This window comes from Ambystoma mexicanum, chromosome 12 (genome assembly GCF_040938575.1).
Source record: "Ambystoma mexicanum isolate Mex_15411 chromosome 12, UKY_AmexF1_1, whole genome shotgun sequence".
Taxonomy (NCBI): domain Eukaryota; kingdom Metazoa; phylum Chordata; class Amphibia; order Caudata; family Ambystomatidae; genus Ambystoma; species Ambystoma mexicanum.
In genome coordinates this window covers 491,947,819-491,972,928 of record NC_090936.1, presented here as the reverse complement: position 1 = coordinate 491,972,928, position 25,110 = coordinate 491,947,819, and the positions used below count along the sequence as shown (strand labels likewise).

The window sequence follows — 25,110 nt, the reverse complement described above, 5'->3', positions numbered from 1 at the left end:
TTTCATCGTTTCTTGTACCATTATTATTGTTGTTTGGTATACATAGGTTAAAGCAGAGTGCCACTTCATTAAGTTTACATATCCACAAGAGTTCCAAGATATAATTTGCATACTCATATTGTTGAATGGCTATTTGGCAGGAATGGATGCTTTCAGACATAAAATTGCCGAAAGCATAGGTTCCAACCACGGTAGCCCTTTTGTATTGGCTACAAACTTCAATATTTCCAACATTCCTCCTTCCAAACCTGCTTCGGATTGCGTACAAGGCCTACCTGCTTCTTCGAACTTTTCAATACCCTTGCCCGGTGTTTCTAAGAATAGTATGGCCTCACAATCAAAAGTAAACCGCGTCAAACCCTCATTTTTTATTTCCTCACGATTAAACCAGATAAATTTCATTATGGCCTCAGAGCTAAGATAACAAATAGCCCTGTGATTGTTTGCACTTGCCAAAGAAATCCTTGTAATATCTTCAGATTTAATTATTCTCAATTGAGGTATTTTTGAGAATACGGAGAATGTATAGGATCAATTAATGCGATTATCCGCCAATGTCCTTTCATCCTCCTCAAATCCATATGGTATTCCTATACCCAGATTCCATCACCAATGCTAAGGCAGGGATACCTGCAAGAAAGGACTTTACACCCTATAAAAACAGGTGCTGACCGAAATGAAGTATATTTGTGTGCACTAGATGACATGACAATTTTGTCAAAAAACATGTTTTTGAAAACAAAATTAGGAAAATGAATCCAGGTTTCACATCTGAATGTTCTGTTTTTTTGTTTAAAATATATTCATATAAAAATCAATTCTGATTGAGTAGGACAATAGGTTTAGAACATGTTTGAATAAAAATGATTCAACAGAATTGACAAATATTGAACATATTTAAAGCCACAAAAATGTTTAGTCTAACTTGGACCTGGCTTTATGGTCTGTTTATGTTGAGATTTTGGTAAGTTTCTTTCCCACCTTTCTTAGTTGAACAAAACATGCAGCAAATATTAATAGGACTGAGTGCATAAAACTTTCTGTTTAATTCATAAAACTTGTCTATTTGAACTGATATTGGGATTAGCGCAAATCTGTGGACTGCCTACACTTGCCAACTACCGCAGCTTTGACTTTACACCTTATTATAGTCAATGGGTAGTAGGGGTCTGTAAAAAGGTTCTGCTGCCAGCCACCTTGAACCCAGAAGCCATAGACGCCAGGTAAATCAGGGCAATTTTTTGCTCAGGGGTCATAGTTGCAGAGGTATGTCCTTTTTGATCACTTGGTTTGATGGTTCTAGACTCCAATCACAACCCTGCAGCTCCTGGACCATCCGGCTGGACTAAGGCTTTCAAAGCCAAAAGGACCTCTGCTGCATCACTCAGAAACGTTAAAAGATCTTGACAATGCAGAAGGCTACGTAGTCTTTTTTAGTTTAGTTGTTCTTCCTTTAACACTGAGACAGACTATGAACCACTTGCACTTTCGGTGCTTGCTTAAAACTCTGCTTTTTTTGTTAATCCCAGTATAGTTAGCGTTACTATGAATATCCTCGCGCCAAAATTCCTTTGGGTGAACATGCACGTTATAAATTTAACTAACATAACGTAACCGTCTTTGTGTGACAGTGAGTGGTGTAGCCATAAGTAAATTAAAGTGCTCCCACCATCCTACTCCCCAAAATGCTTTGTGTGAAATCTCTGGGACAAAATGGGGTGCTATGGGAACACCTCTGCCCCAGGTAGCCATATGGGCTACTGGTGGCAGCTTGCCTAAAAGGAGCTGCAGCTACAAGGGAGTTGCTGTAGAAATCTTTCTGACAGCAAGGACTACTTATCAAAAAGCCAGCAAGCAGTTTAGCGGTCTGCTCAAATTGACAAAAATAAGCACATAAATGGACGTCTTTCTTAACAGCCCACATAGCTTGTCCAAGTCAGAGCTGCTATTATTTCTTTGGTGGGCCTGCACCCCACTTATCCTTTCCATGGCCATCCAAACCCATCTTAACTATAAGCCCTGTGCCTGCAACGTAGGAGTTACCTTCAACACTGATAACTCCTTTGTTGATTTTGATTCCGGCTGAAATCTTTATCAAAAAGGGGTGGGTGTGTCCTTCACTATTTATCTCTTTAATGGATTGCATTCTCCCGCAACTTCCTCATCTGATAGATATCTGATAGGTATCCTTCCAGCATCAGCTGCCTCAGAAACATCTACTGTCGACTCCTCTTGACTCTGCTACACCATTCCTCAACTATGAACGTGACTTTGGCAGTTCATATATTGCATCGCTGCACTCCCATATCTCCTTTCATTTTTTCCACGTGCTCACCATGCTATTTTCAGAACATTTCTCAACGCTGAGAACGATTTTCTTTTTGTCATTTGTCGCAGATATGTTGGGCCATAACGATTCGGGATTCAAACGCTGCCAAGACTGTGACGCGGAGATTTCAATTACGAGCCTATATGGTGTCTCTGGAAGTAACACAACATTGAGCAGTGCGGTTCCTGTCAGCAGGTGAACCCGAGTTCGGTCATGGAGCGGTCTGCGAAGTTAGCGCTCAGGCACTCTGTTGAAGTCTCTGACGCATTTGACCGTCGGGTCCTCTTACTCTAACACTCCCACGCCCGAGAAGGAGGGCAGACAAGGCAAGAAAGCGAAGAAGCGATCACACTTTCAAATCGGGTCGTCCCATTGGCCCTTCCATAAGAAGACGACGCCATCGTGCAGACACAACTCCGACTCTTCGGAGGAGTGGGCGAAGTCCTGCCTGGCAATGCATGCCCCGAGGGAAGAGTGGGGAGGCTTTTAAGGAGCAAATGCTTGAGCTCTTCGAAAAAGGATGCATCGGTTACAGCCCTAGCCTCGATACCGCAGATAGGCCAGGCACCAGTTATGCCAGGTGGTTCTGGCACCCAGGGTGACCGTGTCCGATCGTATGCTGTCCAGCAAGACCTTGATGTCTGCGAAGCTGATAGCCCCCAGAAGCATCTGTACCGAGAGGTCTTGTAACGATCATGTCCGCACCCGAGGTCGAGCGTTCTTTTGTCCCCAGAGTCGCGATCAGATTTCTTTGACTCCATGATGTTGATTTACTACAACAAAGGGAATTCTGTCCCTTTTGGCATGGAGCCAATGATTGTGGAAGTTGGGGGAGCCGATTAATTCATAAACCAGGTCGATTTGCTAGCCCTTGCCGAAGGTCTGCACGACGCAAGTGGGCTTGACACCTCCCCTGACCTTTACTTGCAGCAGGCATCCTCCTATGGGCACCTCAATGCCCAGTACAGAAGGACAGTTGAAAAGGGGATCCTGGCCTTGGGTCTAGGCACCCAGGTCAAGCTCCTCATGAAATACGAGCTAACGGACATCCTGGATAAGGGACCATAAACCGAGGGCATTACGGCAAAATTAGCGTGCGGGCAGCCTCTGTCGAAGTCTCTGGCACATTCGACCATCAGGTCCTCTGGCCCTGACACTGAAGGTCCCACGTCCGAGAAGGAGGGCAGATACAGCAAGAAAGTGAGGAAGCGATTGCACTCTCCAAGCAGTTCAGGCCATTCGCCCTTCCACAAGAAGACAAAGCCATAGTGTAGACACAAAACTGACTCTTCGAAGGACTGCGGTAAATCCTGCCTGGCGGTGGGTGCCCAGAGGGAAGAGTGGGAGGCTTTTAAGGAGCAAATGCTCGAACTCTTCGAAATGGCTACTTCTGGTATGGCTCCGGCCTCGATACCGCATATGATTCAGGCACCAGTTATGACAGTTGGTTCTGGCGTCAAGGTGACAGTGTCGGGTCCTATGCCCTAGAGCTATATCTTGGTGACTCCGATGCTGTTACCCCCAGAGGCATCTGTGCTGAGAGGTCTTGTAACGATCCTGTCTGCACCAGCGGTCGAGTGTTCTTTTGTCCCCGAGTCGCAATCAGAGTTCTTAGACTACGTGATGTCGATTTACTACAACAAAGGGGATTTGGTCCCTTTTGGCATGGAGCCAATGATTATGGAAGTTTGGGGAGACGATTATTTCATAGACCAGGCCGATTTGCTAGCCCTGGCTGAAGGTCTGCATGCCGCAAGTGGGCTTGACACCTCACCTGACCTTTACTTGCAGCAGGCATCCCTCTATGGGCTCCCCAATGCCCAGTACAGAAGGGCAGTTGAAAAGGGGATCCTGGCCTTGGGTCTAGGCATCCAGGTCCAGCCCCTCACGAAATACGACCTAACGGACATCCTGGATAAGGGACCACAAACAGAGGGCATTACCCTTTAATGTGGTCATTTTGGACCCCATTGGTACTTAGTGGCAAAAATCATGTTCCTCACCTTCTGTGGATGCCGAACTCATGAAAAAGTACAAACCGATCAGGGGAGACTTGTCTCACCCTACACCAGAGGGGTTGGTGGTCCAAGCCACCACAGTGAGCTCTAGCCCAGCCACATTCACCTCTAACGTTACCACTGATGCAGAGTCCAAGAAAACAGATGCCCTGGCCAAGAAGATCTTTGCATCAGGGAGCATGGCCCTGAAGGCAATTAATGCCTTCTCTGCCTTCGCAAAATACTCTCATGGGCTGTGGAGGATGAGTGCAGAAGCCACGATTCACCTCCCAGCTGGAGAGGTGTAGGATGGCCTTTCCGATTTAATTAATGATAGAAAGGAGGTGGCTTCTCAAGCGCTAGAAGCGGTCATGGACACTGCAGATTGTGTATGCCATGTCATGGGAATGTCCACAGTGCTGCAGAGGTCGGCTTACCTCCACAGTTTGGGGTTCTCACCTAAAGTCCAAGCCAAACTTTTGGACATGGCATTTGACGGTGAACACCTGTTCTGCCCAAAGACGAGTCTTTGGAAAAGTTTAAAGGCTCTAAATTTGCTGCTAAATCACTGGGTCTTGCTGTGCAACCTTTGGCTTCTCCTCTTGAAGCAGGGATTACAGGCTTATGTACCACTGGATGAAAGCCAGACAAGGGCAGAGGGATTTCACACATCCTGGACGAGGCAGAGGGGCCTCTAAGGGCAAGTAGTGGCAGCGGCACCAGCGCCTGCTAAAGCTTCTTTGAGTTCTCCTCACTCATTTCTTAGGTTGGATGGAGAATCTCTGAGCACTGCGAGAGGTCGAAGAAGAAAAACTCTGATGCCTGGGCGTTGCAGCTCGTCAGATGGGGATTCTAAAAAGACCTCTGGACATACCATCCCCTGGCCCCTCAACAACAACTGGAACAGGACGAACTGACAGCCCTGTTATTAAAGGGTGCAGTGTAAGAGGTGCCACCTGAGCAGAGAGGATTGGGCTGGTACTCTGGATACTTTCTCGTACCCAAGAAAGGAGGCGGAATCTGTCCCATCCTGGAACTCGGGGACTTGAATAAGTTCCTGAGGATGGACTTGTTCAGAATGGGGACAATGAAATAAATATTTCAGGCTCTAGAGCTCCAGGAATGGTTGGTGTCCCTGGATCTTCAGGATGCTTATTCCCACGTGCCCATCCATAGGAAGCACAGCCGGTTCCTGAGATTCGTCATCGGGGACACTCGCTATCAGTTAAAGGTGCTCTCCTTCGGCTTAAACTCCATGCCCAGGGTTTCCACCAAGCTGATGGCAGTGGTGGCGGACAACCTTGGTTGTATACATGCATTTCCCTACCTGGACGATTGGTTGATTCGAGGAAGGTCTTTGGAGCAGGTATTGATGCAGCTCGAAGAAACCTACTCCCTGCTTCTCAGTCTGGGTATCTTCCCAATTCCCACGCCACACCACCTTAGAAGCTCCAGTTCATCAGTGCAGTCCTGGATACACGGGCAGGGAAGGCTCTCACCCCCTCAGCCCCCCTCTTCCTGATGAGAGTCACCAGTGTCAGGCAGATGGTGAAGTTTTTCCAGGAAGACAACAGTCTGCCAGTGGCTTCCTTCCTCCGCCTCTTACATCCTGCATTTTTCTGGTACCAGAGGCCAGACTACGGATAAGACCCCTGTAATGGCTTTTGAGAGATCAGTGGGCCCAATACTTTGACACCTTGAAGGACATTTTCAGGGCGTCGAGGTTGGTGGCTAACAACCTCTCTTGGTGGGCGAGCAAAGAGCATGATGGTAGGATAAGCCTTTTGGCCACTGTGGCTCCAGTACCAATTGGTCACGTACCCATTCCTGAAGGGATGGGGCGTTCACTGCGGGTATCTGTAGGTGAGCATTCTTTGGCCCAGAGTGGAACGCCAGTTGCACATTAACAGACTGGAGTTGCGGGCGATCAATCTAGCCCTGATGGACTTTGCGCCTTCCCTCAGAGGGAAATCTGTCCTTATTCTGATGCGCAACCGTTGCCATGCACTACCTCAACAAGCAGGTAGGTGTGCGATCCCTGCCCTTTTGCAGGGAGGCATTGCATATGTGGTTCTGGTTGCTGGAGAACCAAATCTCTGCTTCCATCTGGCTGGAGCAGAGAATAGGCTGGCGGATGCTATGAGCAGGCAGAAAACGGTATTGCATTAGTGGAAGTATCCAGATGTTGTCTAGGAGATCTTCGCTCTGTGCAGTACCCCTACAGTGGATCTGTTTGCCACGAGGGCCATCGCAAAGTGCAGACGGTTCTGCTTGTCGGAATTCCCAGCGAGGGGCGCACTAAGAAATGAGTTTCTGGTGGAGTGGGTCTTTGCCCTCCATTTTGTGTTTCCACCAATAAGTCATTCTGTGGGTTCCCATGACGTTTCGAACCACCATGATTTTGATGTCCCCAGACTGGGCGAGGAGGACATGGTACTCTGAGCTCCTGGAATTGGCCTTCTGGCCACCTCTCTGGCTACTTCGGAGGGTGGACCTCCTATGGCCAATCAGGTCTGGTGCGCCATCCGAACCCAGAGTCCCTCAACCTACGTACGTGGCTCTTTAGAGGATGAGGTATGATTGGGACTTATCAGAAGAGGTACTTGAGGTGTTGCTGGCTGCATGCAGACCTACTAGATCATTGTTTCTGATGTTTGTTAATCTGCTTAGAATCACATGCTGTGCATAGGTCCGACATCCAGTGGTCACTGCGGAGTATTGCATTTTGTTTTTCGTAGTCGAAAAGGGACGTCGACAAGGCGTGTCTGAAATACTATCCCTATAGTGACGTGCGTTGTACCCACAATCCCTCACGCGTCGAGGTCCCTCAGATTGTTTTTTTTCTGCCCAGCTACTGGTCGCCTTTACGCGGAGCTCCTCGAGAGACATTGCAGATTCCATCTCCTAGTTGAACCCATGCATTCTTGCACTGTTAGGTTACTCACCCTTAAGACAGTTTTTACTTGGAGCGATCACCACTGCAAGGTGTGTGAGCAAACCTCATGCTCTTTCTTGCAGACTGCCCTGTCTATGGTTTATCAGAGAGAACACTTCTCTTAAAGTCTTCCCTAAATTTCTGCCAAATGTGGTTTCAGGGTCTCCCAGAGCATTGACTTGCTAGTGTTCCATCTTCCACCTCACCCCTCTAAGGCTGAGGAATGACGGCATAGGCTGTACCCGAAGAGGTCCCTCTGCTTTTAATTGGCCAGGACGGCAGATTTTAGGCGTGATGACCAAACTTTTGTGGCTTTCACTCTGTATAGGAAAGGTCTGGCAGTGACCAAGGAGACTATTTCCCGCTGGCTAGTGCTATCATAAAGTGGGAAAAGAACTGCCATCAGACATCCAAACACATTCCACTTGGGGCATGGTGACATCCTCCGCTTTACAAGTGGGTGTGCCAGTGGGAGATATGTGAGAGATAAGTCGCGCCACATGTTCACTAAGCATTATTGCTTGGATGTGGCACATGGTTTGGATGCTCAATTCGGCTGAGCAGTGTTGAAGTTTGCTTGTCTGAGGGCTTTTATCCCGCCTCCACACTCTGTGCTGCTTTGGGCATCTATCAGATGAGGAATTTGCGGGACACTGCAATCATTGAAGGAGAAATTACTTACTGGTAATGTTCTTTCTATGGATTATTTTCCTGCTGTTGGCTGATCGCCTTCCCATCCTGCTGTGATATGAAAGTGGTCTGTTGATGTTTCCGGTTGATCTCTGCTAGCGCAACAACAACTTTAGGTTGTGACTATTGGATGTTGGGCACGTTTCGGTGGGTATGAAGTCAATATATCTAAAACATTAGAGAGTGGTACATTTCAGAGTGGACCATAATACCAAAAAACACTGCAAACATTAAATAAAGGGTATTGGGTTAAAGGGGTTAAAATGGGTCGGGTTTGGGTGGTGTTATAAGAGTAATCAAACAGGGTTTCGGTGGGGGGGAACCCCCAAATGATAAAAGAATTGTTATTTTGTCTGTGATTAAATGTACTACTCTGTAATTGTAGTTGGTAAAATCACATAGAACCGTTTTGGTGCTGTTGGTTGTGTACTGTCAGCCTGTTGCTCTCAGTACGGTGACTAATACTCCCAAAAAACAAAAAAAATCATGTTTATTTTGTGGCTTTCATTGAGCCGAATACTTATGCATTCTTCCTCTGCAGCTGCTTAGCTTGAGGGAAGAAAGTTGGGGAACTGAGGTACGGGATGCAGTGACCCAATGTATTTACTGGCGACGTCGAGGGAGTGGTGCAGAAAAGCCAAGAGGAGTCGACGGTCGATGTCTAGTCCTTCTGCTCCCTCTTAACTTTTGAGGCAGCTGACACTGGAAGGATAGCAGATGAGGAATCTGCAGGAGAAGAATCCATAGAAAGAACATTACCGGTAAGTAATTTCTCCATCTTCGTTCTGACCACATTTCCCTCACCGCACTGCACCCCCGCTGGTTGCATGCAAAATGCTTAATTAACTACATGAGTCATGGCTTGTTCATGAAGTAGTCCATGGTCCCACTTTAGAACACTTCGTCAAAGTTTTCTCCCTCTACCAGCCAACAAATGTGTAACGTTGACCTCCAGAAACATTCTGGCCACCGCACATTTTGTTAGTTGAACTCCTCACGCCCTAGGCTCCCTTTACAATTGCTCCTACATTATCGCCACTTTGCCCCATTTTGACTGAAGTTCCCCAAATCCTTGAAGTTACTCCTGTTCTGATTATGATTAATGCATCACTTCTTTCCCCAGACTTTGAACTGTCCTCTTTTCAGTATACATACACTTTGAAGTGGCCTCTGTGTTCTGAGCATATAAAAAACAATTGCAATTATAAAATAAATTGTCTCTATATGTGCCCATTCTGGCAGTACCAGATCTGTAAAATGTGCCTTTGAGGATATTGTGGATGGAGAGCAGGAATCTAAAATGCTGCTCGATTCTAGTTGCCTATACATTACATATGACCTGTAAACAGATCAGTCTGTTTTCAAATGCCTTATTTTCCTGATCTACTGCTGTGTTGTATTACTATAGTCCATCTGCAGCGACCTTAATCTCTTATCTTCACAACAGGGAAATTAATCTTTTCTCCTCTGTGTGAATGGAAGCAGTTCCATTGTGCATTTCATAGCATTAATTATATGTATTATCCAGTAGTTGACTTTTTGGCATTCCTACAAACATGTCAGATTCATATTATATGCATTTCAGCAGATTCAGGAATTGTCTAATTTTGTTTCAGAGCATGAGATATCTACCTTGAACCAGATGTCCTGGCTTCTGAAGACTGCTTCAATAGAACTGCGTGTGACATCACTGAACCGGCAGCGCTCCCACACGCAAAGACTTCTACACCTGATTTTGGATGACATGCCTATGAGGCTATATTCTTGTAAGTCTGGTGCTTAGAAAAGAATAGTTAAACTAGCATGCAAAAGCAGTAATAAACACATCCATAGACATATCTACTGCACATTTCCACTTAGTTTACACCCATCTCTGAATGGCAAATATCTGTTGGTCTACTGGGGCAAGTGGTGTCTGGAATACCTTATGCAGAATGCCCCGGTTATGGCTTTAAAGGGTCGGCAGCCTGATTCTCTGGACTCAAAGGTTATGGTCATAGGTATCACATCATACGCATCACTGAGGTCTTTCAAAGTAGTTTTCTCAGGTTTCTTAGCTGGCTATGGTTAAAGGTGCCATTGCATAATTTTAGAGATATAAAGGCCTCCCCAAAATCCTTTCTCTAGCTCTGTATAGCCGTGAGTGGTCATGGCCCTGGTAGCCTCTGAGATCAACTGTTTTGTAGGCCCCACTGGAAATTAAGAGTAGAACAAAAAAAATAGACGTTTGAAGAACATCTATATTTCCTAGCTTTTGCAGGAAGTGCTCCCTCTAGATTCTTAGAACATGTTGGCAGATAGGATGTTCCTAAATATGATGGGCTGTTGTGCTACCGATTTCATGCTACCAGGAAAGATTTTCTTTTTGCAACTTTCCCTCCATAGTTTCCCATTGGAGCCCCATTGTTTTTGCCCTGTTTTTTATCCTTCCCTGACTGTTTGAAATCAAGTAAAGCCTTTAGTTTCACTTCCCTTGTCTTTTGATCACATGTTATGGGAAAACTGATCAGTCCTTCAGACTATTGGTACTGGGAAACTGTTTCCCTTTTGAGTTCTTGCATTATTAACATTGCACACAGGATCTTCTAATGCAATGGGTTTTCTTTGACATCGCCCTATCTGTTTACACAGAGAATGTTTGGTTACTTTTATGTGTGTCTAAAGACAAGCTGGTGGCAGCGCTTACATTTTAACCGTTTTTGCATTATTTTTTATGTGTACATTCGCGTTTATCACATATGTCTACTAACAGTTGCTAGTGCCCTAAAACGGCCATGCCATAATATTTTAGCTTTTCCTTTGGCCATATTGTAGTTTGGCTTTCTTCCTGCCCCCTCAGATCAGGAATGTCCTTATAAGATCATGCACTTGCCCGGGACGCTGCAGCCTTCGCAGGCTAGTGAGCATGTGGGTGGGTGTGAACTAGGAGGTGGATTGGGGGACAGTCTAGTCCCAGTACACATCTTTAGTGTCAGAAAATCTGCTTCTGGGGCATAAGTGAAACTGTGATTGGAGGACTGGCTGTTTGAATGGTGCAACTCCTTATTATTGGTGGGCTTTGCCTTTGCTTCCAGCTCAAATCCTGGATAAAAGGAGGAGCCCTGCAGATATTCTTGAGATCTACGTTGGAACCAAGAATCCCTCGAAGAGCAGCAGCCTGCTAAAGATCCAAAGACAACTCCTGAAGTGGCACAGCACCCCTTCTTGTGTCTGGCCTGATGAAGCCCTGCTCCTCTGCCTTATATGCTTCAGCCCCTGGACTATTGGGACCAACTAGTCTGGATGCCTTCTCGAGGGTCCAGCTCTTCAGAGCCATCAGAAGTGTCCGTAAACTGCCCGGTAGACTGGTCAACTCTCTCATAGGCTAACATGCCGGAACTGTTGCGGTTCTGAATTTCCCACCTTCAAGGGAACCTGTCCTGGAGCAGCTGCTGTGACCGCGACTGGAAGGATGCCTGCCGTTGCATTGAAATGGTTATTGTTGCTGGAACTCGCCTTCTCCCATTCAGTGAAGTGTCCTGAATTGTTGAATTCTGCATTCCTATACCGACGGGGTTACCAGCCGACCGGAGGAATCCTCAAACACGCAACTCCTGGCTCTCACTGAAACAAACGGTGGATGATCAAGCCCCCAGCAGCCCCCAGACTACCCACGAAGACATCTCCAGAAAATCTGTGTGAGGGGGCTAAGTAAGCATCATTGTGCCTGTGCCATCTCCCCAACCCTTCCATAGGATAGCATTGTGAACAAGTCCCCTTGTCTCGTAACTACATTCCACTCACCTTTGACCATCAAACCTGGGTCTGGTCTTCTACCCCTGGGTTAGCCTTGGGTCTGGAAGAAAGGAGAAGTCTTCACTTTACTTTGGTAAATTGTTATAGAATTTTGAAATAGTTAGAAACTAATCACCCCCACAAGCCGACTGCATAATTTCTAAAGAGAACTCATACTGGTGGGAAACACTGTATTGAACCGTGTGACTTTTGGGAACAAGGCCACATTCATCCTAGGGTTTGGACTTCTCAAGTTAGTGTTGCTCTGGTGATTTGGCACCATTCATTTACTGTATCTAACCTACTTACCTGCTTTGCTTGATTACTTGATGTGTATATATTTGTATTATAGAGTGTTGTGTGATAATGGTAAATGATAGATTTATTTTTCCATAGGCCTAAAATAAATAACAGTATTTTTTATAACTGACTGTCTAAATTGAATTATTGTGTGCCATACTGTGTGGACCCATTGAGGACCCCTTACCACACTCTCACTCGCCCGAGACTAAGCCTTGACCACTCTCCACACTAACTTGATTGAGTTTTGGCTAACCTCTTAGAGCTCCCTGTTCATCTTTACTAGCATGGCCTCGTAAATTTGTTGACCAGGCCAGATCCTACATATCCATCTTAACACATGCATAAAAAGGAAGAAAGTTCATGCATTCCTTGGTTATTCGTTGGATGTGTAAATCACCTAATCTGTTCAGGCTCACCCGGTATTATCACATATTACACATAACCACATAGGAGTGGCACACACTGCCCCTATCAAGAGGCCTGCACTTTTCTTTTTAGCCCAGCACTACGAATGCAAGGTTTGACTTTTCAAGTTACCTTTTCCACTTAAAATGTGTCCGTAATGCATTCAAAAATAGTGAAGACAAGCCCTCTTCAAATCATGTTACAATCATTTGATTCAATTGCAATGAGACAAGCACAGACATTGTTAAAAGTGCCATCATCATTTTCATTTACATGGAAGTTCTCGATCAAAAAGAGAAGCCCATAAGTGAATTCCAGGCATTGAACTTGGCTATTCATAGAAATAAAAACTGTTTTTTCTCATATGAACTTACTTTAATTTAGCCCATTTGCTTCACCTCCCCACAATTCCATGTTTAATTGGCATGATAGTGTAGCTGACCTCTCAGGTTGAGTGCTACACTTTGCAGATAGAGCTGATGTTTAAATGGGTTTTGGAGCGTCTTTTTAAGGTACTGAAATGAGGCTACTGACCACCTCAAGAGGGTATCTAGGGTTTAGAGCAAAAATCCATTCAACCTCAGATATCCTCCATTTCGAAACTAGTGCCAAAGACAAATGGGAATGACCAAATTACCGTGCAACATCTACATATTGCTTTCTAAGTAAAACATGCCTCTTGCGCCTTCCATATCAATCTCTAGTGCCGGTAATGGTTGTGCTCGAGCTCTGCTTATTGTGGCAACTTATCTCGGTTACTCTTATTTTCTTTGCATGTCAGTTCCTCTCTGCATTCACTTTCTGGAACATGTGCCCACAAAAGAAGGTCTCTGCTTTTTTAGACATTCTAGAAGTTACTTTTTCTGTATGTGCTTAAAGTTTCTTTAGCACGTTAAACATTATGCCATGTCCAAAAGGTGATTGGGAAAAAATGGAAAGGAACCACAGTGGGATCAGCATACTCTGCATACGCTAGAGGGGTAAGTACCTGGGTGGCACTGCATGTCCCTTTTCAGCTGCTACAATCAGCGGTGGAGCCAGATGGGAGGATGGTGACGATACGAGGACTAATAGAAAACAGGGAGGTGTGTATTATTAACATATACGCCCCGAACCAAGATACCGTGGCCTATTTTATGTCCCTATACAACAAAATAACCCCATACTTGGGGAGGGGGAGAGGAGGAGCGGTTATATGGGGAGGCGACTTTAACTGTACGCTAAATCCCAGAATGGACAGGTCAGATGGGAAATTGGACAAACCCACCCCGGCAGCCAGAACCTTGCAAACCCTGCTGAAAGACTAAGCTAGAAGACATGTGGAGGTTACACCACCCAGAGGATAGACATTACTCACACTACTCAGCCCCACATAATTTGAATACACTGCTAGATTACATATTTGCTTCCCCGGATATGATAGGAGAGATAGTACAGACAGAATATAGAGCGAGAATCCTCTCAGACCACGCACCACTGGTTTTAACATGGCAACATCAAGCCCCCAGAGCTAGAATCCCTATGTGGCGGCTGTGAGCCAAAGCATTAAAAGACACGGGGTTTAGAGAAGACTTGAGAAAGGAGATTGTTGAATATTTTGTAAACAATACTGGAAGCGTGAAATCGGTAGGCACCCTATGGTAGGCCTTTAAAGTGGTGGTAAGGGGAGCAGCGATAGCTGAATCCAAAGGACCGCAAGGGGGAATACTGCAAGAACTGCAGGAGGCAAAGGTGAAACTTGAGGCAGCCACGCGCAGTGGAGTTGACTCCTTAGATAAGGCTGATACCATAAACCATTTAAAGCAATCGTGCGAGACACACTGGGAAAAGTTATGCAATTTAAATTATAAGAAATACTTAGAGAGGCAACACGCTGGCGGAGACCAGCCGGGCGGCTGCTAGCATGGTTGTATGAAAGTGAAACACTGAGACCAACGATTAGAGCAATGCAAGGAGAGGGAGGACAGGCTCTTGATACCCAAGAAGGAGTGAATTAAGGTTTTTTCGAGTGTTATAGATTATTGTATTCTTATTATTATTGAGCTACAGACGAAGGGAATGATAGCGAGATAGAGGAAATACTAGAAGACATTGGCCTACCAAAATTGAGTGCTGAAGAAAGAGAGAACTTGGCCACCCCTGCCACACTAGAGGAATTATAAGCAGTGGTCAAGGAATTGGCCACTTGCTAAGCCCCGGGCTCGGATGGACTTCCTAGCGAGTTCTATAAAACATATAAGACAGAAGTGCTTCCCCCACAACTGGCCAGGTTAAATGAAGCTCTCGAAGTTGGAACGCTGCCAGAATCCCTAAGGGAAGCAATAATCATTCTGATTCTTAAACCTGGCAGGCCGAGCATGGAGCGCAGATCGTACAGACCGCTGTCCATGCTGAACCAGGATAGCAAAATATTTGCGGCTGTGCTGGCCGGGAGACTGAGACGTGTTATAAGAAGCAAACTTATACATCCTGATCAAACTGGATATGTCCCACATATAAATATATCAGACAATCTTAGGAGTCTTCACTGAGTCATAGAACAAACAGAAGGGGAAGCAAAGAGGACGCTATAGTCTCACTGGACGCGGTGAAGGCCTTCGATTCTGTGAAATGGCCATGGCTGATAGCCGCCTTGCGGTATTATGGTATAGGGTCTGATTATCTAAAATGGGTTAAACTGCTTTGTAGCTCACCACTAGCCAGGGTACAGATTGGAGCGGTTATCTCGGAGAAATGGCAATTTAGCAGAGGTACCAGACAGGGGTGCCCTTGGTCCCTGATGTTCTATATCCTTGCATTAGAGCCCCTAGCGATATACCTCAGACAACAGTACGAAGAGGTGGGGATCCGCACGAATGGAGGGCTGCATCTAATATCGTTATATGCGGATGATATGCGGTTGTATTTAAGATACCCGTAGGAAAACTTGCAATACATCCTAGAAGTGATGGAGCGATTTGCGTTGCTCTTGGGCATTAAAGTCAACCCTAAAAAAGTGTGCATATTTCCCCTGGGAAGATATAAAGGGATCCCCCCCCCAATACCACTAGTAGCACTGACTAAAGTGGACAGTAATATGCATGCACAGGGAATCGGTGGGCATTGCAACTACGGGAGACATATGGCAAGATGGGAAAATACTGGAGTTTGACGCATTGGCAGAGAACACAGGCCTACATCAAGGGCAGTACATCACATATAGTAGACTGGTGCGACGAGTCAAAGATTGTGGTCTGAAATAGTGCTGGAAGACCTGCCAGATGCAACCATTGAAACAATATGACATTACAGAGGGAGGGCATGCGGTCTCCCAAATTTATGAACTACTGATGAGCAGGGTGGGGAAAGAGGTAACACAGTTAAGACGAGAGTGGGAAGAGGAAGTGGGAGAATGTATGAATGACGGGCTGTGGGAGAGAGCTCAACGATATCATAAGACGGTGTCCAGAAATGCAAGGTTGCAACAAATCCAGCTATACGTAACTCATAGAGCATACATGATCCCCCAGAGGATAGCCCGATTTAAAAATGCAGGAATACAATCGTGCCCCAAAAGCGGAGAAGTAAATGCGGAAAATGACTCATATGTTCTGGGCATGCCTGGAAATTAGTAAATTCTGTAAAGAAGTAGCCCACCGCTTGACAAAAAACGGGGATCACGCTGGACGTGGATTTGGTGTGGGCATGTATATTGGGGGGGTTCCCTAGACCACACAAGCTAAAGCATATGAGCAAACTCAAGACCTGGCCTACATACTGGCCAAGCGTAGGATTGCTATGGGGTGGAAAGCACGTGGTAGGCCAAAGGTAGAGGTATGGTGGAATGACCTCAAGAAGTGGGCTGAAACCGAAAACGGTGGTATGGACCGAAGCAGCCAGTAGAGGGGGGGGGGAATAAGAGGCAGATACATTGATGGCTTGGAAGCACTTAGTGGCTACATTGGTCGGGTCCACCCTGGTATCTTTAAGCGAGGGCGATACCTCCCAGGGGACGGAAGAGGGAACATCCCAAGAGGATACAATGGTGCAAGGCGGAATGGAGTAGGCTTGAGTTAAGGGAGGGAGGGTAAAGGGTAGGTAGCAGCCATAGCGTAACGAGGAGCGTAATATTCAAATAATGTATGAAATGCACCGTTAAGTTTTGTTAATTATAAAAATGTTTTTAAAAAAACAAAACATTATGCCATGTCATTAAGCACCATCTTATCATAAGTATGCCAGACTAAATACCTGCCTTCCAATTTCATGTTGGTCCCTAAAGTGCCAATTTAAGTCAACTTGAGGGACGTTTTGCTTGTTTTGACACATTTCTTTTTAATTTCCCACAGCTGATGCTGAAGGTGGTGTTGAGGAAGAAAGTCGATCTGTGAGTGGGCTTGTTCATTTTGATACTGCCACAAAAGGTAAAACAATTAAGTTTTCTACCTTGTATGTTTTTTCTGTACAGTTCATCTACTTCTTTACTATATCCTTAATCATGAGCGATTCCTAACTTTCTACTTAATTTCCAAAAATGTATAACTTTAGAGAATTCATCTAGTCCTTGAGAAACGTAACCATACATGCTCTGGTGAGGAGGAGTTCATTTGGTACTGTGAGAAACCTGAACGTGTCTCGCTGACTAGTCCCTGGGGGTCTGTCATCCAGGTGGCCAGGACACGGCCATCACTATTGGATCCAGTTCCTGGGGGTGGACCATTGAGGGAGGATCACCTGGATGGGGGGTCCTCAGGGAGTGGAATTGGGACACCAACGGGTGAGACGCAGTATCCCCCTTCTTATAACACCTTTTTCCCATCCTACCACGTACGACACTCAGAAACACTATCCCCCCTTTTCCTACACTAACACTTTCGTATACCACAAAAGACAGCAGACTAACACTAGAGCCGTTTTCCTGACATGTCCCAACACAAGGGTCTGGCAAAGTCAGGCAATTGAGCAGAATCTCACACACCCGACGGCCCTACCCCTTCCCCACAGGGATTAGAGGTGGAACACGAGAGCACACTACGAGCAAGGCAGACTGCACGACGAGACAGCTATCCCAGTATGGCAAATCAAGAGAAGGAGAAAGGCAGCAAGAACCGAAAGGGCGAAAAGGAGAGAAGCGACCTTGCCCTTTCTGAACCAGACTCGCAAAGCCTCCCTGAAAGGAATCGTAAGTCCGCGAACAATGGCTAACCTGTGTTGCAGCAGATGGCAATGGTACACAGAGCCCTCCTACACTAATAACCGGGACAGGGAGAGACGCCTGCTACCATGGTGCCGTCCTTGACTCCAGAGACAAGACAGGCCAAGCATTCATCACAGCCAGTGAGTCGCTTGGAGAACCGATAAGAAACCGAACTGTGTTGAACGAAAGTTGCAAAGGGAAAATTAAAGAACTGTTAACACTTAAGGGGAAAACCAACGGCAGAGGGGACCAGCACCACATGGATGCTTAGTCGAGACACTGTGGTTAATTTCCCATTGTTGACACTACCGATACCAGAACGCCTTTGGAGCGCCGCAAGAAAGGGTGAAAGTGGTCATACACCACAAACCGACAAACCATTGGAAAACCAAGGGAAGTGAATCCCACATTGTAAGAAAGTAGAAGGCAGGGGTGGACTGGGAACTAAAAGAAGCCCTGGAAATAATTGTCAAAGTGGCCCCATATGACACATTTTCAGCAAGCCCAATGCTTTTCCTATGTGAACATTTGGAAATGCCACACAAGAGGCCCAGGGTGCAGAGGCCCACCGGGAAATCTCCAGAGTTCCCTATAGGCCAGTCCACCCATGGTAGAAGGAACTGAGCGGCTGGCAAACGTGAACCCACCGTAGGGATGCTGGTACAACAGGGCGAAGCATGATGCCCCAATGAACTGTGAATAAAAGCTGTGGTGAACCCGACAGAGGGAGGCTGCTATGCAAGAGGGATCTGAGCCCAGAATAGGGGGATCCAGGGGTAAAAAGCCAGCACATACATACATGCAGAAAGGAACTTTTTGATTTATTTTGAACCCATCAGATCCTCGAAGGCAAGAGACTTTTTATACTTAACCACCGAAGATCCTATCCTGATAACCTGGGAATGGAACTGTTTCTCGTGCTGGGAAAGCTTGATATAGTGTCCTGTGCTCAGGAGTCACGCCTTGTCCCGTGGTTAAAATGTGGGGAAGGAAGACCTCCGGCTACCACATTCTGACTTATCATTTGTGAACACTTCTTTCTTTCTTGTGAACAGTATCCACTCTCTTTTTGTATTTAGTTGTAAGATTTGGCAATAGTCTATTTTATTTTTTATTTTACTATAGGCCCTTTTATTTTGACAAGACACCACTAGGACTGCCTAATTATTATTTGATGGTTGTAGTTTGCCCTCATCTTAGATTTAGGTTTATATTAGTCATTTTCCCAACCTACCTATACAGTTTAATAAACACCCTTGAACTGTGATCACGTGTCTGTCTTTACTGTTGCCATCATGAGTTCCTTACACCATGCGTTATGCCAGCAATCGGGGTGGTGTTGGTTCGTTGCTGCTGTGCAGAGAACCAATGTGATTGTGGTTCTGGACTCTGAAGTGTTTCTCATACTACGGCCCATCTGTCCGGCAAGGAGAACACTCTAGTGGACGCATTGAGCAGGCTATCTTTAACCTCCCAGGAATAGAAGCTCTGCCAGAAAGTTCTGAAGGAGATGTTCTCCCTCTGGGGTACTCTCCAGGTGGACCTCTTTGCTTCCAGTGTAAACAGGAAGTGCATTTGGTTCTGCTCACAGAAATGTCCTTGTCCCGTAGCTCTGGGGGACACATTGACATTCGATTGGGACTTCAACCTGCTCTGTGTGTTCCTGCCAATCCCTGCCATTCTGTTACTTCTCAGGAGACTGTCTGTTCATGCCATAATGATCTTGATCCATCCGAACTGGTCCCTGAGAACGTGCTAACTGGAGCTTCTGGACATGGCCATCTGCCCTTCCTGGCGTCTTCCGCAGAGGATGGGCCTCTCCCATTCGGAGGGCAGGGTCCTGCACCTTAATGCTTGGCTGTTGAAAGGCTGAGGTATAGGGAGTGGGATTTTTCAGAGGACGTTCTGTATGTACTCCGGTCTGCTAGAAGAGCTGTCACCAAGTCAATTCATGCCTGCAGTTGGTGTAAGTTTTTGGCTTGGTGCAGGAGAGCGAGCTGGACCCTTATACTCCACTTCCTCTGTATTGGAATTGCTTTTGCCACTGGCCTGGATGGGCCTACAGATAAGGGCAGTCAAGGGATATTTCGCAGCAATTTTGGTCTTTAAGAGGACGTGGAGCAGGGCTCATTTTTCACGATCCTCAGTTATTCAATTCCTGAGGGGTCTTTCAACTGTGTTTCTCTCACACAAGTATGTTGCTCCTGGTGTGAGATTTAAATCTAGTGCTGACGTTTTTAATGGGTGCTCCGTTGGAGACTTTTCATTCGTGTTCTTTGACTCTTCACCCTTAAGGTGATTTTCCCGGTTGCCATCACTTCTGCTAGACTGGGAGTGAGCTCCAAGTTCTGTCTGTTTATCCTCCCTACTTACTTTTCTCCAGGGAGTAAGCAACATTGAGTTAAACCATCCCTCCCTCCTTCCTTCCAAAGGTGGTCTCTGATTTGCATCTCTCTCAAAATATCCATCTACCATGGTTGGCTGCCACCTTAACTCTGCAACACGGAGAGCCTGTTCTGGATATTTGCCAAGCACCTATGTGGGCTTCCTTGCACAAGTTTACTAAGCATTACTGCTTGCATTCTGTGTCTGCTCAGGCCGCTCGTTTTGGCAGAGCTGTCCTTCAGAGTTTTCTGGTTTAGGTGGTGTCCTTGCTACCCTCCCTTCTCCAGGTTGTTGTACTTGTTTTGTAGTGTATCATAGATGAGGAATCTGTGGGAGGAATGTCCATCAAAAAGAATATTGCTGAAACTAAGTCATCTGTTCTTTTATACTTGCATGCATTTGTATTTTATTGAATTTATATAGCCCTTTAATCCAAAGTGCTTTTTATGAGAACAAGTAACATACAGCAAGCATAAGATGACAATTGAACCACAACCTGAAAACGGTACAAAGAACAACTTACAATGTTGTAGAGGTGAGGAGGATGTAGGGGAGGGGCAGAGGTGTGCAAGGGAGAAGTAGATGTTAGAAGGGGTAAGAGCGGGGGAAAGAGGGAATGCAAGAATGTGAGAGGAAGAAGAGAGGAAAAAGTGAGACTAGAAGAGAGCAGGGGGAATAGAGGAAGGAGGTAGGTGGGATGGAGAGGGTAAGGAAGAGCAGGAGTATGAGGTGAGAGTAGAGGGGCAGGGAGGAGGAAAGGAAACGTGGGGTGTTGGGGAGGTGAGTGGAAGAGAAGATTTTAGGGAAGAGCGAAAGGAAGGGTAGGAGCGAGAAGAGCGGCTGTGAAGGGGGAGGCATGTCTAACTGGAAGTACTGGTGTTGCTCTATGTGGACTCATTGTCGCCCTAGGTCACTTTCACACCCTTCCTGAGACTAAGCCTTGCCGCTCTTCTACCATACTTTGATTGGGTTTGGCTATAGTCTGTCTTTTCCCTGATGACCATGATGTCCTCCCCTAAGAGCTGATTTTGGAAATCCATCTTAACATCAGTGTCTTTAAAAACTCATTTTTACAGAGGTTGACTCGCCCAACCATGGTCAAGGGCAGTGTTGCCCAGTGCGTGGTGTTGTCTGGCAACCTGGTCAAGACTGGGTCCAAATCGTTGTTCAGGAACAACCGCCTGTTCTTGTGTAACTTAACCCCTAGATTGAGAAATGGCCCTTTGGCGATATGCAGTGGACAACCCACAGGGATCGTCCTGCTCCTCCCAGAACCAACACTGACTTGTCCCAGTTAATCCCGAGTCCACTATGCACCCCAAACTCCCGTATTATTTCCATTGCCCTTTGGCCCGTCCTCTTCGGTTCCCCCAAAAAGATTAACAGGTCATCCGCATATCGGCAGACGAGTTCCACCCAGCTAAATAAAACACATTTGGACTGGGTCTGTCTTTATGATTTCTGCCAGTGGTTCAATTGCTATCAGGAATAACAATGAGGATAACGGGCACCCCTTTTGGAGAGAGAAACTCTGATGTATATCCGTTAACTCTAACCCTAGCACAGGGGAGTGAAAACAACAATTTAACTCACTCTGTAAAATTGTCCCCAAAGACGACCTTGGCCATTGCTGCCCCCAAGAACTCCCACCTGACAGAATCAAAATCCTTTTTGGAGTCGAGGGTCAAAATAGCATGTGTGCCCTCCAGCTCCTGTACCTTGGCCATTGTGTTTTGCACCCTTTTGATATTCATCCGTGTGGCCCTCCCAGGAATTAACCTGCATTGTTTCGACTTGATCACCCTACCTATCACTCAGATCAGCTTGTTGGCTAATATTTTCGTGAATGTTTTCATTGCCCCGTTCAACAGAGAAATTGGCCGATACAATGAACAGTGTAAGCCCGTCGGTGTGAAGGGCACCTCTGTTTGGTGCTGTCCCCGGGCTCCTGTACTGCTGCTGGTGTTTTTGGCTCTGCCCACCAACCATAAGCAAGAAGAAGAGGAGGGGATAAAACCCTTTGTGAGGCACCCTTGATGCGTAAGCCTTCCGGTGTAAAGGGTGCCGCTGTCTGGTGCTGTCCGTTGCAGGGAGATGGGGAGAAGTTCTGGAGCCCCTGCTGTTAGTCGCATGGACACTCCTTTTTGTGACTTTTGCTTCCTTTCACCACCAACGTGAGTACCTACGAGCTTGGGCTTTTGTGATTCCAGTGTCTGCTTTGCTCCGGTGTCTGCTCTGGATATGTACAGTGACCGATATCTTTACCAACTTTTTCATCGTTAGTAGGCCGATTTTGTCGACTATATCTGATAATACTTTGATTACATTGTGTTCGTTTTGCATATTCTCTGCTTCTTGTGTCTTAATTGAACTTTGGAACTTTTGGAATTCACATTATCGCTGCATTGATTTTCTAACGTACGAACAGCTGGTTGATGTGCATCCAAGCGACACGGCTATAAGACATGCGCGTCTCTCAAATAACATTTGCTCACCTGCTTTGAATGCTCAAGATTAGACTGAGGCCGTGGATACTACGGAGGGTGCAATATATTGATTAATCCGATTGAAAGGCTTGGCCTGAGATTGCTTAGGGCTAATTGCTAAGCGTCTCTTAGCCGTGAGTTCTGAAGGTGGAGCTGGGGGCGGGGGGAAGAGTTGTACTCTGGCAGCTCCTTCAGCTGTTGGGGCTGAAAAGGTTGATTTTGAGCTGTACAATGGTCACTGCGAACTAAGATTTCTGCTTCGACATTGCCTTGGAATTTGGTTTGAGTAGCTCCCAAAGCCAATAGGGCCTCAGTTACATTAATTGATTGTGATTCCACATTTTGTACTATTTGATACCTTTTTAACACTATTCTTAAATGCTCCAAAGGTTTTTTTGAATAACTTCTTTGGTAAGCTTTTCTAGGTGTTAAATTTTTTTTTTTTTAACTAAGCGCTTGTTTTTTACTTGCCATTATTTCAACACCCTAGTAACACTAGCTACGAATGCACATTTCTGCTTGGTTGTAACTTGCAAAATGTGCACACATTTGCAAAATTTGCACACTGCACTTCTACCCTCCAAAACAGCCAATTAGGGAATTGATTATTCCTGTATCTGTTTTACGCACATTTGTGTTTAGTTTCAACAAGAACAGAGCCTTTATTGCTCTATAAACCGTTCCTTATGCGTACACTAACTCCTGTTATTAGTTGACTCCCACTATGGAGAAGGATGGTTAAACGTAAGGCAAATTCCTCCATTTCCCCAGGGGCAGGATCACAAAGGGTGTTTCGAACCCAGACCGGAAGTTAATGTCTTAATTTCTGAAATGTAGGGTTTTCTGTTTGATTTGGATAGCGGGGGGTGGAAGTGCAGGCACACCAAAGGTCATTTCAAATTGTGCAGTCCAAGATAAAGACTGCAATTTCACAGGTATAATAGAACTGTGGGCTTGAAAATGGGGTAACCCCTGCAAAAGATAAACATAACCCACAAGTACCTAGTGGTTCGAGGAAACAAGCTAAAGAGGGCCCTTTAGCCACATTTTTTTGTTGCTAATTCTGGCAACAAGGAAGGGAGGGAAAGCTATTGTCTACCTGTTGGTTGCCCAAACCCATCCAGCCTCACGGGACACCATAAAAGTAGTATAATTGAAGTGTATCCCACTACTAGGTGGCAGTTTAGCCGAAAAAAACTCAAGGAAGCTTTGGGTGGACTTTCCGGTGCCACTAGTACTTAATCCAAGCCCAAATGAGGGCCGGACAGTTGCAGAACAAACCCTCCAATAATCTTAGCACAAGAGGCCAATGCACCTCATACTCCTCTAGTGCATGTATCCGCTTCATTTCAGGAGCATGATCATTTGAGTAGTACATTGCCGACAAAGAGTAAAGCAATACAGAGGAAGACAGCTCCACGGCTTATTACCCCCAGTGTAGAGTGCAAATGCGATTGCAAGATCATCCTTAGTGGTTTAATGCTGGAATTTACCAGTCTTGGAAACTTGGTGGCTAGTTTAACGAAAACTTTCATGGAACGGGGAAAGCAGCTCCAACTAATTCAGAAAGGACTCCCAACTGATTCATGTAAGTTGCAGATTGACCATAGTACATGCGCTGCCACGAAGGGTGATCGAGGAGCACCAGCTAAACGGAAGCAAATCGGAGAAGGTAGCCACGGGGAAAGAGGGGCTCCCCCGATAACCCCTCCTCCCAGTAGGCCAAACCAATAACTGATACTTTCAATGGGCATGCAGCGTCCTGTCTGCCCCCAACAAAGAACTATGATCTGAAGGCTCCAAACCAAATCCCTAGGGAAGGAACTCGTTTGAGACCCACATGGAGGTCTGCAAGAGCACTGCATGGTTATCCAATCTTTGTTTAATGTGCCCAAGCATAAATCACGGGCATATGAAAATGAAGACACCCTTATTAATAAGAGCATCCACTGGATCCGCCATGTAAGGGGTTCCACCTCTGTTATTAGAGAAGATAGTATCAGTGCTGGTCGAGTGACCATGGCGCCCCAGCAGTGTGATTACATCGAATTGGATCTGAGGGATCCCAGGCTGGTGGAGGGACTAGTAGCTTTAGAAGCTAGAACATATCCTCCCCAGGGTTCACCAATTTCCCTTGAAAAGGGAGAAGGTCTGGATGAGGTGAATTGACACCAGCCACCCACCCCCCTTGCAAACTGGGCAGGGCCCAGAGGAACGAAAGTGCTTTTCTGGAACGTGGCCGGGATTGCCAGACACCTGGTGGACCCTGACTGGCTGACCTTGGTATACCATCACAAGTTTAAATGCTTCCAGGAAATGTGGGCAGTGGCACCCATTGAGATCCAGGGCTTCAAGGCATTTAACATCCCAGCAAGTAAAGGTCACAGAGGCAGACTGTGGGGCTGCTGGGGATAGGGGGGGTTATTGACACTGGTGTCTACAGGGTTGGGAATTGTCAATGAGCGAGGAAAGCTCGGTAGACTTGCAATTGATTGTTGGTATCAACAGAGAAGGTATGACCGTACTCTTTAACATATACAATAGGCCATGCGGCACCAACGCATTAGGGACACTGACCTTATTGTAAGATCTAATGTCCAGCTGGGAACTTGGAGTGCAGGGTGCCCTCC

General features: G+C 46.1%; 1 protein-coding gene across 1 annotated transcript in view; it reads left to right on the top strand.

Moving 5' to 3' along the window:
• NUP205 (nucleoporin 205) overlaps positions 1-25,110 on the top strand; it is a 1,887,652-nt gene that overhangs the window by 1,038,533 nt on the left and 824,009 nt on the right. Inside the window, exons 24-25 of the mRNA XM_069628771.1 lie at positions 9,568-9,717; positions 16,762-16,836. Of these exons, the coding sequence (XP_069484872.1) occupies positions 9,568-9,717; positions 16,762-16,836 (225 nt within the window). The remainder of the gene's footprint in view (positions 1-9,567; positions 9,718-16,761; positions 16,837-25,110) is intronic.